Genomic DNA, 16,480 nt, shown 5'->3' with positions numbered 1-16,480 from the left:
CCTGTCTCTGGGTAGTTAAAGAAGGGCAGAGATGCCAGCAGTGTGGCCCCTTGTGGCTCCGTAGGGTGCATCGCCTTGAAATGGTGGGGAAGGCCATATCCATTTGGGTTCCTTTAGTGGGTTGCTCAGGAAGGAGGAAATATTTATTGACCCAACACCAGAGTTTGTGAAGATAATTAGAGTGGGTCTAATGTAAGACCAGAGGCTCAGAGAGAACCAGTGTAGGCCAGCAGAACCCTGCAGCAGCCATCCATGCAGAGCAGTACAGAGGAGAGAACCAGCAGAGGCCATCCATGCAGATGTGAGAACCAGCAGAGGCCATCCATACAGATGTGAGAACCAGCAGAGGCCATCCATGCAGAGCAGTACAGAGGAGAGAACCAGTGGAGGCCATCCATACAGATGTGAGAACCAGCAGAGGCCATCCATACAGATGTGAGAACCAGCAGAGGCCATCCATGCAGAGCAGTACAGAGGAGAGAACCAGTGGAGGCCATCCATACAGATGTGAGAACCAGCAGAGGCCATCCATGCAGATGTGAGAACCAGCAGAAGCCATCCATGCAGAGCAGTACAGAGGAGAGAACCAGTGGAGGCCATCCATACAGATGTGAGAACCAGCAGAGGCCATCCATACAGATGTGAGAACCAGCAGAGGCCATCCATACAGATGTGAGAACCAGCAGAGGCCATCCATGCAGATGTGAGAACCAGCAGAGGCCATCCATACAGAGCCCTGCAGAGGTGAGAACCAGCAGAGGCCATCCATACAGATGTGAGAACCAGCAGAGGCCATCCATACAGAGCCCTGCAGAGGAGAGAAAAAGGAAGCAGTTTGGTTTCTCCCAAAGAAAATCTAAGTCTCTTCCTTAATTTTAGAAAGTAAAAATGTTCTTAGTGAAACTTTAGAAGATAGAGTCAAAGGGACAGGAACTTTGCTGTGAAATTGTGTCTCCTAGAAATTTCAGAGAAGCTACACCCATGAAGTATTGCCAACACGCCTAAACAGGACCCAGCCGAGATGATACCAATAGATGTGTTAATGTGGATGGGGGAAAGAGCAGGAGGCCTCAGCCATGCACAGAGAACTTCAGGCAGCTGAGGATTGCTGAGGGCAGGAGAAATAGTCTCCAGGGAAGAGCATACTAAATGGTTATCGAACAATAAATGGTTATCAACAAATGGTTGATATAAATATAAGTAATATTATACAGACTAAGCAGGTTGTTTTTATGTATTAAGGAATATATGTATATTCACATACCTCTGTGTGTGTGTGTGTGTGTGTGTGTGTGTGTGTGTAATTAAAGAAAAGAGAGGCCAGGAATTTGAATGGCAGCAAGGTGTGCGGTACATGGAAGGGTTTGGAGGGAGGAAAGGGAAGGGGAAAAAGATGTAATTATGCTATAATTCAAAAAAATAAATAAAAATAATTATAGCTTGAAAGTTTTTTTTTTTTGTTTGTTTGTTTTTTTTTAAGGAGACATTTATAGAAAATGGGAGCCCTTGCCTGGAATTCCGCATCCCAGAGATAGGCTTTTGACTATTTTGATACTGTTTCTTTTTTCTTTGGACCTTAAAGCATCTGCCATTGCGCCCGTATCATTAATACACGGCTGTTGACTGATCTGCTGTGTGGTGCGGAGCAAACCCCCAGGCCTGAAACTCCTCTGCTGCTCACTGTGATGGAGGGACTGTGGACTTTTCTACACGAGCGCCCCTGTCCAGCGTGGTCACCAGTCACCATGAGTACACACACAGTGGTCTCTTTCTGATAATGTCTTCTTTGTCACCGTTGCCGGGGCAGGGGCAGGGCTGCTGCGATGTGACAAGGCTCTCTCACTGGACCTTGTTCTTCCCGCTCTTTCAGACTTCTCTGTCCCAGGACCGAACACGTTTAAGAGATGGGAGGGCCACCTGTGTCCCTGAGGCCGAATCTGGGCAGCCTTGTGTGAAGTCTCTTCCCCATGCAGCAAGCAATCTATCATCTGAGCCTCCTCTCCAGCCCTGTCTGTTTACCGTTTTGAGAGAGGGTCTCAGCACCTAGTCCAGGCTGACGTTGAACTGACAGTGGTCCTGTCTCATGGAATCAGAAGCATGTACCACCATACTTAGGGGTTCTGCGTTTTTAGCTTATGCCTAGACTGCCAGCAAAGCCTGGTTTGGTGTGAAAAGACTACATGGTGACTTGTAACGTTATCACTTTTATAGGCTGCTGCAGTTTTCCCTTATTGCCCAATTTTGAGAATTCCCTGAAAGAAATTTTAAAAAGCAGACTCTCGCCCAGACATACTTTTCTCCCTAACAAGAAGAGTATCGGTTTGATCATGGGCATCTGGGTCAGGAGTAAATGCCTGTGGAGTTTCTGGCAGAGAGTGACATTGGGGTATTGAATGTTCACTCTTAGTATCTGGTTTGGGGTTTTCCCCTCCGTGTGAAGGTTCCGTTTGTCATGGGAGAACCAAATGCCTGGGTCACTGCAGGTGCATACTCTGGTAGTGCTCATACCAGGCCTGGGGGCTGGATCTTAACTGGCCCTCTCTCAAGTCAAGCTCAGCCAGTCTCCTGTCCTAGCACTGAATCCTAGTGCCCAGGCTTGCCTGTACCCCAAGGCCTTTTCTGGATGGAGTACTCTGGTTTGTCTCTGGGCATCCTAGGTGGCCCCTGTGCTTGTGGCCTGCCTGTAGCAGCCCTTGCGTCTGTCTGGAGTGACTGACTAGTGATGGCGTTATCCAGAAATAGTTGAAGATGGGCTTTATAACGGTCTCTACACTGTGCGATGAGGATCCTGCTCAGAAGCCCATTTATTTTTCTCCTTACCGGCTCCTCAGGTGATGAGTCCATCGGGGGACGGCTCCGGAAGCTGAGCCTCGGGCAGTATGACAATGATGCCGGGAGCCAGGTGTCCTTCTCTAAGTGTGGCTGGGGAAAGGCCAGTGTGGACCCGGCCCCAAGTCTGGGACCCTTTTCCTCTCCTGCAGACATCAAAGAGGTAGGTCCTGGCCCTGCCCCCGCCTCTACTCAACCCCACTTTCCTGTCCTTGGGCTTAGGGCAATGACTATGCCTTGCATAAGGTCACCCGTCACTGTAACCTTTCTGTCCTTGACATGGTTTCTTCAGTGACAGACAGGAGTTCTGATTGGGAGCCTAGGTCAGAGGGCCTGTGTGGGGTCCGCACACTCCCCATCGATGGCTATACAGGGGGTGCCTTACATGGACCATTGAAACCTCAGTGCTCTGACCTGTAGAATGAGTGTGAGATGCAAAGCCTACAGGTGGGTTGTGAGGGTTAGGAAGCATGGCCCTGGACCCAGCAGGACCCTGCAGCTGGACGGCATAGACGGTGACAAATGCAGACTTGTAGCCTGCACACAGGGCTCCAAGTCCTCCATGGCAGATGATGACCCTGAGGGAGGTCCTGCCTGGGAGATGTCTTCAAGGCTTCGAGTCAGAACTGGAGTTGGACAGGCCACCGTCCCCAGATAGTTAACTCTAATTATACACTTGATTCTCAAGTTGAAAAATTGGAGCCTTCTCCGTAACTCTTACAAACATGCATTATTGATATATGGAACATTTCTCTTAAAGTTCATTCCGTGTTGTGTGTTTGACTTTCTGTGTGTTTTCACTTATCTGTAACAGTGATGTAGTTAAGGATTCCTTGGTGCTCTTTCGTGCTCAGTGGTGGGATGCTTACTTACCTTGTATCAAAGCCTCCATCACCTTCGCTCCTGGCTCTCCAGCACTGTATTAAGATGATGGCCCATAAGTCCCTTCTCTCTGTGCTCCAGCTTGGGTAACAGTGAGTGGTAAGAGGCCGGTTTCTTCCCCCTTGAGCCGCTCTCAGAGGTCAGTGGACCATCTTGAGGGGCCATGTCTACGTGGAAGGCACCTTTATGTGATTCCTCATTTTTCTCTTCTCTCTCTATGCTGATTTCAGACGATGATCACTGCATATCCCCCTGACCTCGATATGATCGATGGCAGGATTTCAAACAGCAAGGAGTCTATGTGTCTGACGCCAGCATTCCCTGTGTCACCAGAAACTCCGTATGGTAAGAAAGAAGAAAAACTAGTTTGGTGCAACTTGGTACCACAAGGTGGGATGTAGCAAGCTTTCTTGTTGGACTATCTTTGGACTGCCAGACAGACAAATAATGACCCAAAGACTTATTATTAATTATGAAACCTTGGCCTTTGCTTAGGCTTTTCCCCAACTAGCTCTTATAACTTAATTAACCCATAAAAACACAGGTTTTTAAAACCTGTGTTCTGCCACGTGGCTGGGTTACCTCTTCTTATACAGTACATCCAATTTGCTCCGAGTCTGCTGGTGAAATCGCACACCTAGATTCTTTCTCCCAGTTTCTCTCTCCCTGCCTGGAAGTCCTGTCTATTCTCTCTTGCCTAGCATGTTGGCCACTTAGCTCTTTATTAAACCAATCAGAAGGTGTCTTAGGCAGAGACACATCTTTGCCGTGTAAATAAGTATTCTGCAACAGTGAGAAGTAACAATAACCTTTTCCCTACTTTCTTTTCTAGTGAAAACATCCCCACGCTACCCTCCGTTCAGCCCACCCGAGCCCCAGCTGAGCAGCCCAGCCAGTTTGCGCAAAGGAGGACGTGGTAAGAACCCTTGGCTATGGCAGCCATGATATTTGCATGGTTGCTGTTTCTACCAAGGCATTCTCTGATGCAGAAAAATTTCCATTTGGGCCACATCTCCAAAACCTTGGGCAAGGATATGTCTTGCTAGGGTTTGGGATGTGGCTGTAAATCCACCCATTGGGAGTTGAGTAGCAATAAAACACTGAAGGTCTTCCCAGCATTTGTAAGAATAGTGTGATAGTAGCATATGTGGCAGTTTATGCTCAATTCAGTAGGACCTGTGGTCAGCTCAGCATATGTGCTTAGCATCCTTATTGAATCCCTACTGAGCAAGGGCTTTGAGGGAGGAATGCTATCCACTCACTAAGAAAATGGGTTCCAGCAAAGGGCAGGGCATCTGCATGCACCCCACCACATGGTCATCTCTTCATGCTGTGACCCAGCTGCTCACCTAGTCTTCCTGTCCCTAAATACTTGGTCCTTTCTCTTGTTCTCTACAATGACGCCTGGAGACCTTCAGTATTTTGCACTGCAGGCAGCTAACAGTCCAGTGAGTTTCTCAGTGTTCCTTCCCGGTAGACATTGCCCATGTTTCTTAGGATCCCAGGATGGGCCAAGCGTGAAAAGGTAGAGAGAAGCCCCACATATATTCTTTTGGTCATTTCATTTTCATAATATAAGTTTGCTATTTGCTATTCCTGGAAAATGTGGGTAATCTCATTGTCCTTGAGTCCTAACCCCTGGCTTATCTGGATAGTTTCCAAAAGCATCTCAGTCCATCCAAGGTCCAAAGGAACATCCTAACCTGAGCCAGTTCTTCCTTAGTGCCTGACTCATGACAGCCCATCTCCCCAGACTGGGAATGTCTTTGGTTAGCAGCAAGAAGTTGAAGAAGAGTCCTTTGGCCCTAAGGTTACTCTGTCTGCATTTCCTGGGGGAATTTGAAGTCGGAGTGGCCACAAAGGTCCTCTCCTAGGACCTTGGCTTCCATTTTGTTTTCTGAGTGTTCACCCACCTGTCCCTCAAAGAATACCCCCAGGCTGCTACTCTCCTTGAGGCTGCACTCAAGCATCTTGGTCTTCAAGCTTCTCTTTGGCCAACAGGACACGGCACAGTCATTTTAAAAACTGACTTGTGTAACACAAGCTCCAGATCAAAAGAGTCTACTCCTAGATGGCATCTCAGTGGTGAGAAACAAAATGTCCCACTGCCCTGTTCATCACCGCAGATGTCAGCTTTCTTCTGTGTCCATCGACGGACTTGATGTGGAATACAAAACTCATGGTCTGAATAAAGGTTCTTTCTATCACGATCTGCTGTGGTAGAGTCATGAATGATCTGCTTAGAGATTAGCAGTGGCCACTACGGACACAATGTGCTTAGTCAGTGCCATGGGGGACCAGCCGCTTGAGGCTGTGGTCTCCAGGGTCAGACTGTGATAACTCGGAAAACTGTCTATATCCTATTGAGCCAGCCCCTTGCCACCCTCAACAGACCCCATGTACATTTTAAAGTCACCTTTCTCTGTGAATTAGATTCTTGATGTAGCATCTTCTCTACTCTGGGAAGGGCAAGTGAGCGACCCGACCCCCCCATGCATGGTTATTATCGGCATTTCTTGGGAATAAACAGTTTTCATTTACTTGTACTTAAAAATCCTGCCCCTTGGCAGATGTCCAATGGACACCACTGCGCACTAGTTTGGGGCAATGAGCAGAGTAGATTGCATGAGTTACTATTACAGCCAGAGACGTTGCTGAGCTCAGCCCCAATGCCACAATGTCAGCTGGGTTGTATCTCCACGGAGCAGAGTGGAGTGGGAGGGTAGGGGGGATGGAAAATTACTGAAGGAGACCCAGGTGTGGGGCTTCTTGCTGAAGTAGTCTAACTGGATTCCTGCTAAAGGAAGGCCAAGACCTGGAGCTTAGACATTGAAGCTGAGAGATGAGAAGCTTGTTCAGATACCTAATGTAGTTGAACATTAGAAGTGGGATCACTGAGCAGAATTACTGCTAAAAGCAAGAATAGATGTGGAAGGCCAAGGATGAAGGTCTGGCTTTGCAGAAAAGAAGACTCAGAGGCAGCACAGGGAGAGTCTTTGGACAAGTCTCCAACCTGGGTTGGCTCTGAGGGCAGTCATTTCCTGTGCCCAAGGCTCACACTTCCCCTGTGTCTCTTCAGGCCCTCCCATGCTTAGTTTAACATTAAGGTTCCTGAGTCAGATGTCCCCAGAACCAGCCGGCTCCCTGCTATAATCATGCTGCACACAGCCACCCCAGAAACAAGCCACACTCCAGTAAACAGTTGGACAGTAGTCAGAAAGCAAACCAGAGCATACTTGGGATCTGCTAGTAGTTAAATAAACTGAAGAAGCCTATTTTGAGCTAGAGAAGTGGTTCATGGCTTAAGAGCCCTGATTGCTCTTGCAGAGGACTGTGTTCTGTTCTCAGTACTCCCAAGGTAGCTCGCAACCACATATGACTACAGTTCTAGAGACTATGATGGCTTCTTCTGAACTCCATGGACTCCTGCACACACATGGTACACATATATGCACTCAGACATACCCACATATACATAATAAAAAAAGAAGAAGAAACCTCATTTATAAAAGCCTGAATAAGTGAAAGAGGGGGGGTCAATGGCCAACAGAGTAGCCTGCCAACACCTGATGGTACCTAAGAGCCAGCTGTTAGACCTGGGTTTTCTCAGTCTGCCAAGGCAGTTCTCCCACAGGATTTGGAAGCTCTTACAGGTCAACTCTTCACTTACCTTGGATTTCTCTCTTATACCATACAGCAGAAATGATCACACCTGCAAACATTTTTTTCACTTTCCATCTAGATATGTCCGAGCATTTTCAGGTTCTAGAAGGCTCTGCCACCATGCTGTTCCTCTCTTAGGAATGCCCATCCAGCCTTTGGAGTGTTTCTCAGTGAACACAGAGGATTAGGTAGCTGAGGCAGGTATTGTTGGATGGCACCTGTCCTGTTAGTCATCTCCCTTCAGAAGCAAGCTGCACACACACCCTAGCTCTGACACTTTCTACCTGGGTGGGGCCAGGGAGGTTCCTGGCACTCCAATGTTTATCTGTTTTAGAACAGCGCAGTAAGTGACTCCTGCTGCATGTTCTTCCTGTGAGCACTTACGAGCATGGTAGCTCAGGTGCCTGACTTAGCCCTGAAGCAGAATTAGTGAGGTTGTACACGAAAACTGTAGCACAAACAGCCAAGGAAGGGGTAGTGTCATAAGTAGTGGAAGACCATTGGTGGCCATGACTTGTCAATAGCATGGAGAATCTTAGTCTGCCTTCTGCTTTAACAGACTACCATGGCCCAGGAAGTTGATAAGAACCAGAGACTTGGCTCACAGTTCAGTAGTCTGGGAAGCCTAAGAGCAGGGACCAGAGAGTGTCTTCATGGGTCCCAGCCCAGCAGAAGGTGTCCCGTAGGGAGTGGAGAGACAACCAGGAAGGTTGTCGGGAATCTGTGCCTGAGATTTGTGCTACTACGTCTTTCATGAGAACAGATTCCATCTTCCTCCGTCTTTACTTCTGAGATCCCCCCTGCCACACTAGCATTGATTTCCTAACACATGAACTGGAGAGAGGGGCCATGTTCGGGCCATAGCAGAGCATGAGTTGTGGGGACACAGAAGCTCCTTGGGCCTTTCTTACCCAAGGAGTCTTTCTCTACTCACTTAGGCCCCTTGAGGCTTCCATAGAAGCACCTACTCCAGGTAAATGAAGACCAGTTCAGGACTGATGTACAGTCAATGCTGCTGCTGCTGCCTTGCCCCAGGAGCTTGAAAGAATGCAAAGGGTGAGGTCAGGCATGGAGATGGCAGAGCAACCGTAGACACTGGGAGGGGAGCCAGGGACAGTGTCTGAGCAAGTGTCCAGGGGCCCGTGAGCATCCTTGCTTGCCTGACATGAGACCTTGAGCTTTGTGAGGATGGAGGCCAGACAGCCAGCACAGGCCTGGAGAGCAGCTGTCTGTCCGGTCATCGTCACTTCAGCCCAGTTGTACCCCAGAAACATACGTAATCAGAAGGGCACGCATAAAGGTTTTAGGATTCCAGAAGTGAGCCTTTTGGAAGGAAATGCCTTTTTAGAGAATTGAAGCAAACAGGCTGGAGAGATGGCTCAGTGGTTAAGAGCACTGCTTGTTCTTCCAGAGGTCCTGAGTTCAATTCCCAGAAACCACATGGTGGCTCATAACCATCTATAATGAGATCTGGCACCCTCTTCTGGTCTGCAGGTATACATGCAGATAGAAATACATGCAGACAGAACACTGTATACATAATAAATACATAAATTAAAAAAAAGAATTGAAGCAAGCATTGTTTAATCTCAACCTTTATATAGGTGAAAGAAAAAGATTATGAAGCATAAGATATAAAACATTCTTCCATTTCTTAGGTGATACTTAGCCCTGATATTTCTAAAATAAGTGAAATAAAAAAACATGGTGAACTGTCTCATGAAGAAAGCCATGTTTCTGACATAACTTACTTTCCAAATTGTTTCAAAATCATCCTTTTAAAAAATTATTTTATTTTAGGCAAAATTCATGTAACACAGTTAGCCACTTTCAAGTGAAAATTGTCATTTAGTACAGTTACCATGTCTCACAACCATTGCCCCTCTGTAGTTTCAGAACATTCTTGTCACAAAACAGTTTTTTATAATTGTTATTTCGAGAACATTTGAGGGCTCTGGGCATCCATAAAAAAGATTGATGGCTACTGTTTGTTTACTTGAAGGGAATGCTTTTGTAATTTTGCCATTTCTGTTTTGTATTTGGCAGAGTGATGTGGGGTCCTTTGGGGCTGTTGTCTCTACTGTGAATACAGGCTTTGTGAAAGGGTTGGGGGTTGGGTCTGCCTGTTTACTTGGTTCATAGAGAATAGGAACCAGAATAACTGGTTCAAAACAGGGGAGCTGGGTTTCATGGAGTTCAGAGTACAGAAATGGATGATGTTTGCCAGAAGAGGAAGAAAAGCAAGGCCCAGGAGTGTTAGGAAGAACGCAGAAAGGGAGGAGAAGGTGTGTGTGGGGGTGGGGGTGGGGGCGCTCAACTGATCTTATTCAGAAGCAGTATTTTAGTTTTGCTTAGAAAAATGGTTGGGACACTGGAAAGATGGCTCAACAGTTAGGAACACTGGCTTTTCCTCCAGAGGACCCAGGTTCAATTCCCAGCACTCACATGGCAATTCACAACTGTCTGTAACTCCAGTTCCAGGGGACCACACACTCTTCTGGCCTCCATGTGCACTGCACACAGTGGATCACAGATGGACATGCAGGCAAAACACATATACACATAAAATAAAAATAAGGAAAAAACTGGGGAGGGTTTGGAGAGAGGAAAAGGAAAGAGGGGGGTGATGTAATTATACTATAATCTCAAAGATAAATAATAAAAACTAAATGAATATTCTGGCATCATCGGAACCTTGACATGTTATAAAATGTTCCAGCCAGCTTTCCCTTTCCTTCTTATACCCAGCTCCTTTTCTGTTTGAATTTTTATGAATCTGTAATGAGAATTTTTACTGAGCACATAGAGGCACATGCTATATCTTAACACAGGTGATATTTATGGTAGACCTTGGTGGCTTTGAATTTATTGAACTTACGAAGCAAATGTACCAGTCTGTGTATTTATATTTAGGTGCACATAACGTGAGAGTGTCTGTGCATGGGAGGCACATACTGTCTGCACAAATGCCTGTGATACTGTCCGCATTCCAACTTATACCAAAGAATGTGTACTGGGAAGGGGAGCCTCAGCAATGGATGTGGATTAGTAAATTCACAACACCCTTCCTTCTCCCCACCCCAGATGAAGAATGTGAAAGAAAAAAAAAAAAGTGGACCGCTTGTAAATATACTTAAAAGTAAACAGCAAGGATTGGTTCACGGAGGTCAGAGTCCAGCACTGCCCTGTGAATGTGCTGTTAGGAGTCTGTTTCGATGAGAACATGAATTTGCTTGTGTGGAATGTGGCTCAGAACACACAAGCTGCTGGCATCCCTTGCTGACACCTCATCCACCAGGCAGGCCAACTTGAAGGATCCCATGAGCTGAGAGCTTTGTAAACTGAGCAGATTGCATCCCTTGACTTGCTTGGTAGTGGGGTAGGGAGATCTTCCCTTTTTGATTGTACTTACCAACTCATGTCATTGTCCAGGCCTGTGGGCTCTTCTCAAAGACAGCATGGAAAGGCTATTCAGGCATGTTGCCAACAGGAGTTTTACTTTGATCATGATTCTTAGCCCACAGGATGACTCTGGGGCATGGTGACAGAAGCCCGGCTCTCTGTGATCTAGCACAAGTTGCATAACCTCTTAAAACATCTTCTAAACAAAAGAATAAGAATGCTAGCACTATGTGTGGTTTCGGGGATGTCTTAGAAATGAGAGTCTGTTTCATCTCTCTGTGAGAATGTCCCAAAAATTTGTCTTGGAGTTGAAGCTACTGCTCTTCCCACTTCTATCTAGAGCATGCTCTAGGCCCCAGACTGGAGAAGTGGGTTGGAGCCCAGCCTGTAGCAGGTGTAGAGCCTGAAATCCATTGCAGACCTGGCCACAGCAGGGGTTGGAGGACACTGAACCAGGTAGGCACCTAAGTGCAGACAGCCTGGGAAACAGTGTGCTGGAAAAGCAAAAGACATTTGTGTCAACCTTTGCTCGTTGGGCAGGTCAGCCATGTGCTTGTCTCTCATCTCCCAAGGCCCTGCCCTCCAGTTCACCTGGCCCAGGCTTGTCTCCAGGTGTCATACAGCCTTAGGCATTGGGGAATCTCCTCTGTAACTCTGGTGCCACTGTCCCCTCAGGCTAGCATTCCTGGCCAGGGTGCCCCATTGTGTTGGTTTGTGGAGGATCTGGATTGTGGGAGGTACAGGAGGGGCACATGGACTGTGTTGGTAAGGGCTATGAAGAAGTGAACATTCCATTTGTTCCCTGCCATCACCCGGGGCTTTTAGTGGTGGCTGGTACCCCCGTACCCCCTCAGATCAGGGTGCTTCCTTGGAAGAGGGAGGTGAAGCCTGACAGTTTCTCTCCCTCCCTCCCTCCCTCCCTCCCTCCCTCCCTCCCTCCCTCCCTCCCTCCCTCCCTCCCTCCCTCCCTCCCTCCCTCCCTCCCTCCCTCCCTCCCTTCTTTCTTTCTTTCTTTCTTTCTTTCTTTCTTTCTTTCTTTCTTTCTTTCTAGACAGGGTTTCTCTGTGTAGCTTCGGAGCCTTTCTGGAACTCACTCTGTAGCCCAGGCTGGCCTCTAACTCACAGAGATCCACCTGCCTCTCCCTCCCGAGTGCTAGGATTAAAGGCCTGTGCCACCACTGCCTGGCTGAGGCCTGACAGTTTCAATAGAGTTAGGTACTTCAGCCTTTGTTTAGATCCCATGCCAGTATGTACACTCTTCCTTCAGGACTCGTGGGTGTTGGCTCTCGGAACCCTGTGGGTACCATTCTCTGGGTGTGTCGAGCACAGCAGTGTGGACTTTATCTACTCTGCCCACCCATTCTCCCATATACTTAAATACCTCATGCCTTGCAAATGTGGCCAATAGTTAATGTCCTGTGTCACTTAGGGATGAACAACAGAGCAGAAAGTCCATTCATGTGTAGTACAGGTACCATTTTTAAATCAAGGTTTTCATCTGTAGTTTAATCTGTGACATAGAACTGAGGATCTCAAGAGGACCACTGTATACAGACACAGCACAGGGGTGGTCATGTCTGCAAATTCCCCTGGTTATATCTGGACTTGCAGTGTCTCACTATATGAGTGCTGCATAGGAACTGTTCATTGACATGCCCATTCTTGTGAGGAAGGACTAGTGAACACATTTACAGAAAAATAAAAGCAGGCACTTGAGGTCTTTGAGGGGAAAAGGGGAAAACAGCACCCAATTGCTCCAAAGGGCATGGTGGGTAAGTTTGGTGTTCCTTGGGTCTCAGCATGGCACACTAGAAAGTCCACATCACCAGCAGTTGGAGTTCTGTTTGTGGCAGGCACACAGATTTGAGGGGATTGTGTTTTGTTTTTAATCCTTTTCCTGCCAAATTATCAGGGAGCATTCTCTTTGGGTCTGCTGGGGGGGATGGTTGATTCCCAGACAATCAGGAAAAGGACTTTAGACTGACTTGGAGATGTCAGCTATAGTGGTGGTTACTGTGGTGGTTTGGGGGTCCATCTGGGGGTCTTGGGGCAGCACCTGCTGCTGCAGATAAGACCTGCAGGGCACACCGACACCACCCTCTTATATTCCCCAGGGCTGTCAGGTGGGTGGCAGAGAAACCCAGAGCTTACACACAAAGCACCTGGTTTCTTTTTCTAGAGGGTGTGTCAAATCCTAGGGATCTCCCTACACTTGGCCAGATGGCTCTGAGGAGAAGGATCCATGCTTCTGATGTGCTGCCTGGCACCCCTGCAGTACAATGGGGGAAAGTACTGGGGCATATATGACTCAAGAGCCTATGAACAGATACACACTTGGGGCTGGGCAGCCCGAGTTCTGCCAGACTGATGGGATGGTGTCTTAGGAGAGCGGGCCCCAAGCATGTTCATCCTTCCTCTGCCCTGCTATAGGTACCTTAGCCACCACTGGGCATCATGGCCTCTTATTTCCAATGTTGCTAAGCTCCAGCCCTCTGAAAGCCTCTTCTCCCCCCCACGCCTTCCTCCAACGTGAGCTTTTTCCGCCTTGGCTCCTTCCATCTTTCCTTCTTCACTTTTCCTTCTACATAGTCCCAGCCAGGGTCTGAGCCTGCCGGCTGCACCAGGAGCGCTATAATGCCAGCAGCACTCAGGAGGCGGAGACAGAAGAATCTTGAGTTGGAGGCCAGCCTGTGCTGCATGGGACAGGGGCTTTATGTCACTAGTAGGATATGCCTAGGATCAGGGATTCATCTCTAGCACGGAAAAACAAAAGTTTTCTATAGTGAGTAGAATTAAAGACAAGGCTTTCCAGTCTAGGGACCAATGTGTCAGTGCCACAGTGGGCCCGAGCCCAAAGCATGTGGAGCAAGGCCCCAGGTGTTACAGGACCAGCATCCTTTCTGCTGAAGGTTAAGGGCTGGCCAAGCCCATTTATGGGGCTGTGGTCCTCTCCAAGAACTCTCTATTTGTCATGTGGCTATGCTACATCTTGGGATTTTGCTCCCCTCCCATGAGCATCCCAGCTGGTTCAGAGTGTCTACCTCCTGTCCAGGTACTGACCCTGATCTGTAGAGGAAAGAGCAGAGTTTCCGAGAAATGACTTTCTTTCTAAAGGAAGTAATGCTTCAGAATCATCCCAGTTGCTAACACTGCAGCTAAGGAGAGGGAGGGGAGGGAGGGAGATAAGCAGGTTTCCTAGAGGCTCTTCTAAGCCTGAGGAGACCCACGCAGAACTGCCTGGGTCATGGCTTTGTCACAGTCACAAACGCAGTATGTCCAGCTTCCTCTGCTGCCCATCTCTGGGGTTGCCTCCAGTCCTCTGGCCTGTGAACAGGTGGGACCCACAGAGGGGATGGACCTGCCATCGAGAATGTCCTTCATCCTGCAGAAGTCACGGACTGGAAAGGCTGGTACATCCACCTTACCAGCTGAGCCTCCCGCTGAGGCTGTTGGGTTGGGGCCAGGCATTTCCGAATGCAGGAGCAGCTGTTTGCAGGCTCATAAACAAGAGGGAGGAAGTGTCTTCCTAGGGGTCTTCCTGGCTCTGCCCTAGACATGTGGTCTGGAGGAGCCAAGACCGAGGGGCCTCTCCTGATGAGGCTCCCAGGTTGGCATTATGACCTGTGGGGTTGGGCAGGCTTAGATTCCGCAAGATGGTCAGCTGGTTGCGCTGGAAGCTTCTATCTGGGCAGAGCCCTGTGATGATGAACTAAAAACCAACTCTGGTACACACTGGCAAGGGAACATCCCTAGGGGAACATAGAACCTTCTCTTGGGGAAGAAGTGCAGGGAGAACTTGTTTCTAGAAGCTCGTATTTGCAGAATGAGTGAGGCTTTGCCTTACCCGTCAGACAGGACAAAGCAGGACTGACTGTCATCTCTCTGCTGCCTTTGCCTCATGGTAACACCTGGTGTGGTGTGTCTGTCTCCAGGACCAGACACACCGGTCCCTCTGCACTGCTGTACACAATCTACGTTACCGCTGATATCAGTGCCCAAGTAATAGAACTGGGATTCTACTTAATGAGCAAGAAAGTGTCCCAAACTAAAGTGTTATTTGTAAGAAATGTTGAAGACATTATAGGAATTTGGTAGTTGGTTTGAGGGTTCTTTCAGATAGAGGGAAGCACATGAAGAGAATAAGGGGGGGGGGGCGGGATATAGGTATAGATGCTGCCCAAGACCTGTTGGTAGAGAGGTTATCGGCCAGGTGAAGAGGCTGATTCCAGATCAGTTTATGGAACCAGGAGAAAAACCAGCACAGTGTGAGCAGATATCAGCGGGTGGGTTTTGTAGCTGAAGTCTCCTTGGTTGCCTTGTGCAGGGCTGTAGTGAAGGCTTTCCATCCACCAGAAAAGGAATTAAGAGGGAAAGGATCCTCACTGGTGAGACTCAGCTCCCGAACTCCTGGCTCCTCAGGTTGCTGAGAAGGGGAGGTGTGGGGCGTGGCTGCTGGTCCTGCCCCTCGTCTCTGCTGGGTGGTGATACTGGCCTCCGCGTGGCATTAAGCTGTGGTGGGTTTCAGCAGGGAGGTTTCCAGAGCTCGAAGAGGGGAGGAGGAAGAAGGGAAGCGGAATGGAAAGGAAGCGAACTGCCGCGGGGAGCGGGCGGGGCCAAGTCTGGAGGCACTGACTGGGCAGGCGGCCCGCAGCAGCCCGCGGCCCGCCGCCCAACAATCCCGGGATTCTTTCCTGCGACCCGCTCTCCCGCTGCCCTCTGAATGGGCCTCTTTGGAGGTGGCCGCCCCGCCTCTCGCCCTGACTCCCCCGGGACTGGCAGAACACAGAGCCCTCCCAGGGTGGGTGGGGGACGCCGCCGGGACGGGACTCAGCACCCGGGGCTGCTGGAGACCGGCCCTGCAGAGTGCCTTTCATAAGGCTCACAGATTCTAGGCCCTTCCATGGACTGACCAGATTCCAGGTGCCCAGGTAAGCCAACAGCTGGCCTTGGGGCTTCTTGGGAGCCGTTTGTGTGTTCCCGATGTCTCTGTGCTCTGGATCCTTTGGGCACATCCAGTTGCTGAAACCTGATCTGGGATGTGGGGGAGGGTAGTGGTGGGGTTAGGGAGGAGGAGGAGAAGACAGACCTAGTTCCAGTGGCCAAGACACCTACCTAGGTGAAATGGGTCTTGGAGAAACAGCAAGACATTTTCTGCTCTGTGTTGCCCTATCACTTAGTGACATTTCTCAAGTTCCCAGACTTTAGGGACAAGATACTCCACCCTTGAGCCGAACCAGGTTGCTCCTTCAAGGAAAGGCAAGCTTTCTGTCTTCTCTGAGACTTTTTGGGGTGAACAAAAGCCTGGTTTACAGATGTGCAGCTTTTTGTGCATCCTTCTGCCCACACTGATGATCACCGGCCTGCTGCATGCTCTCTGTCACAGCCCACCCCATAGGCCCTCAAGAGATCGCTCCCTGCACAACTTCTCCAGACAGCAGTGTTCCCACTAAGGAGGCAGGCAGCCTATAGGACATATTCTGGGTTTTTAATGAGGCCCTCTCTTGAGTCTTCTCTGCTTGGAGCAGTCAAAGGGAGTATTTCTAAACAAATCCATGAACTTTGAAACAAAACAGGCATTTACTGAAGTGATCTCAGATTGCTTGCAGAGCGTCTGCACGCAGCAGGGGCAGCTGGCACCTTCACTGTCCTCCCTCCCTGTTGCGGGACTGGGGTTGCCTCCCCCATGTGTGGGGTGAGGGGATCT

The 16,480-nt window shown here is 48.9% G+C and overlaps 1 protein-coding gene across 4 annotated transcripts in view; it reads left to right on the top strand.

Annotated features, from left to right (window-relative positions):
* The window catches only part of Tns3 (tensin 3), a 244,712-nt gene that overhangs the window by 190,830 nt on the left and 37,402 nt on the right, over positions 1 to 16,480 (top strand). For all 4 annotated transcript variants that reach the window (XM_076545949.1, XM_076545948.1, XM_076545950.1 and 1 more), the window contains 3 exons: positions 2,832 to 2,992; positions 3,942 to 4,056; positions 4,544 to 4,627. In XM_076545949.1, coding sequence (XP_076402064.1) covers positions 2,832 to 2,992; positions 3,942 to 4,056; positions 4,544 to 4,627 — 360 coding nt within the window. The remainder of the gene's footprint in view (positions 1 to 2,831; positions 2,993 to 3,941; positions 4,057 to 4,543; positions 4,628 to 16,480) is intronic.

The sequence above is a fragment of the Peromyscus maniculatus genome, chromosome 10, assembly GCF_049852395.1.
Source record: "Peromyscus maniculatus bairdii isolate BWxNUB_F1_BW_parent chromosome 10, HU_Pman_BW_mat_3.1, whole genome shotgun sequence".
Classification (NCBI taxonomy): domain Eukaryota; kingdom Metazoa; phylum Chordata; class Mammalia; order Rodentia; family Cricetidae; genus Peromyscus; species Peromyscus maniculatus.
This window is presented reverse-complemented; position numbering and strand designations above follow the sequence as displayed.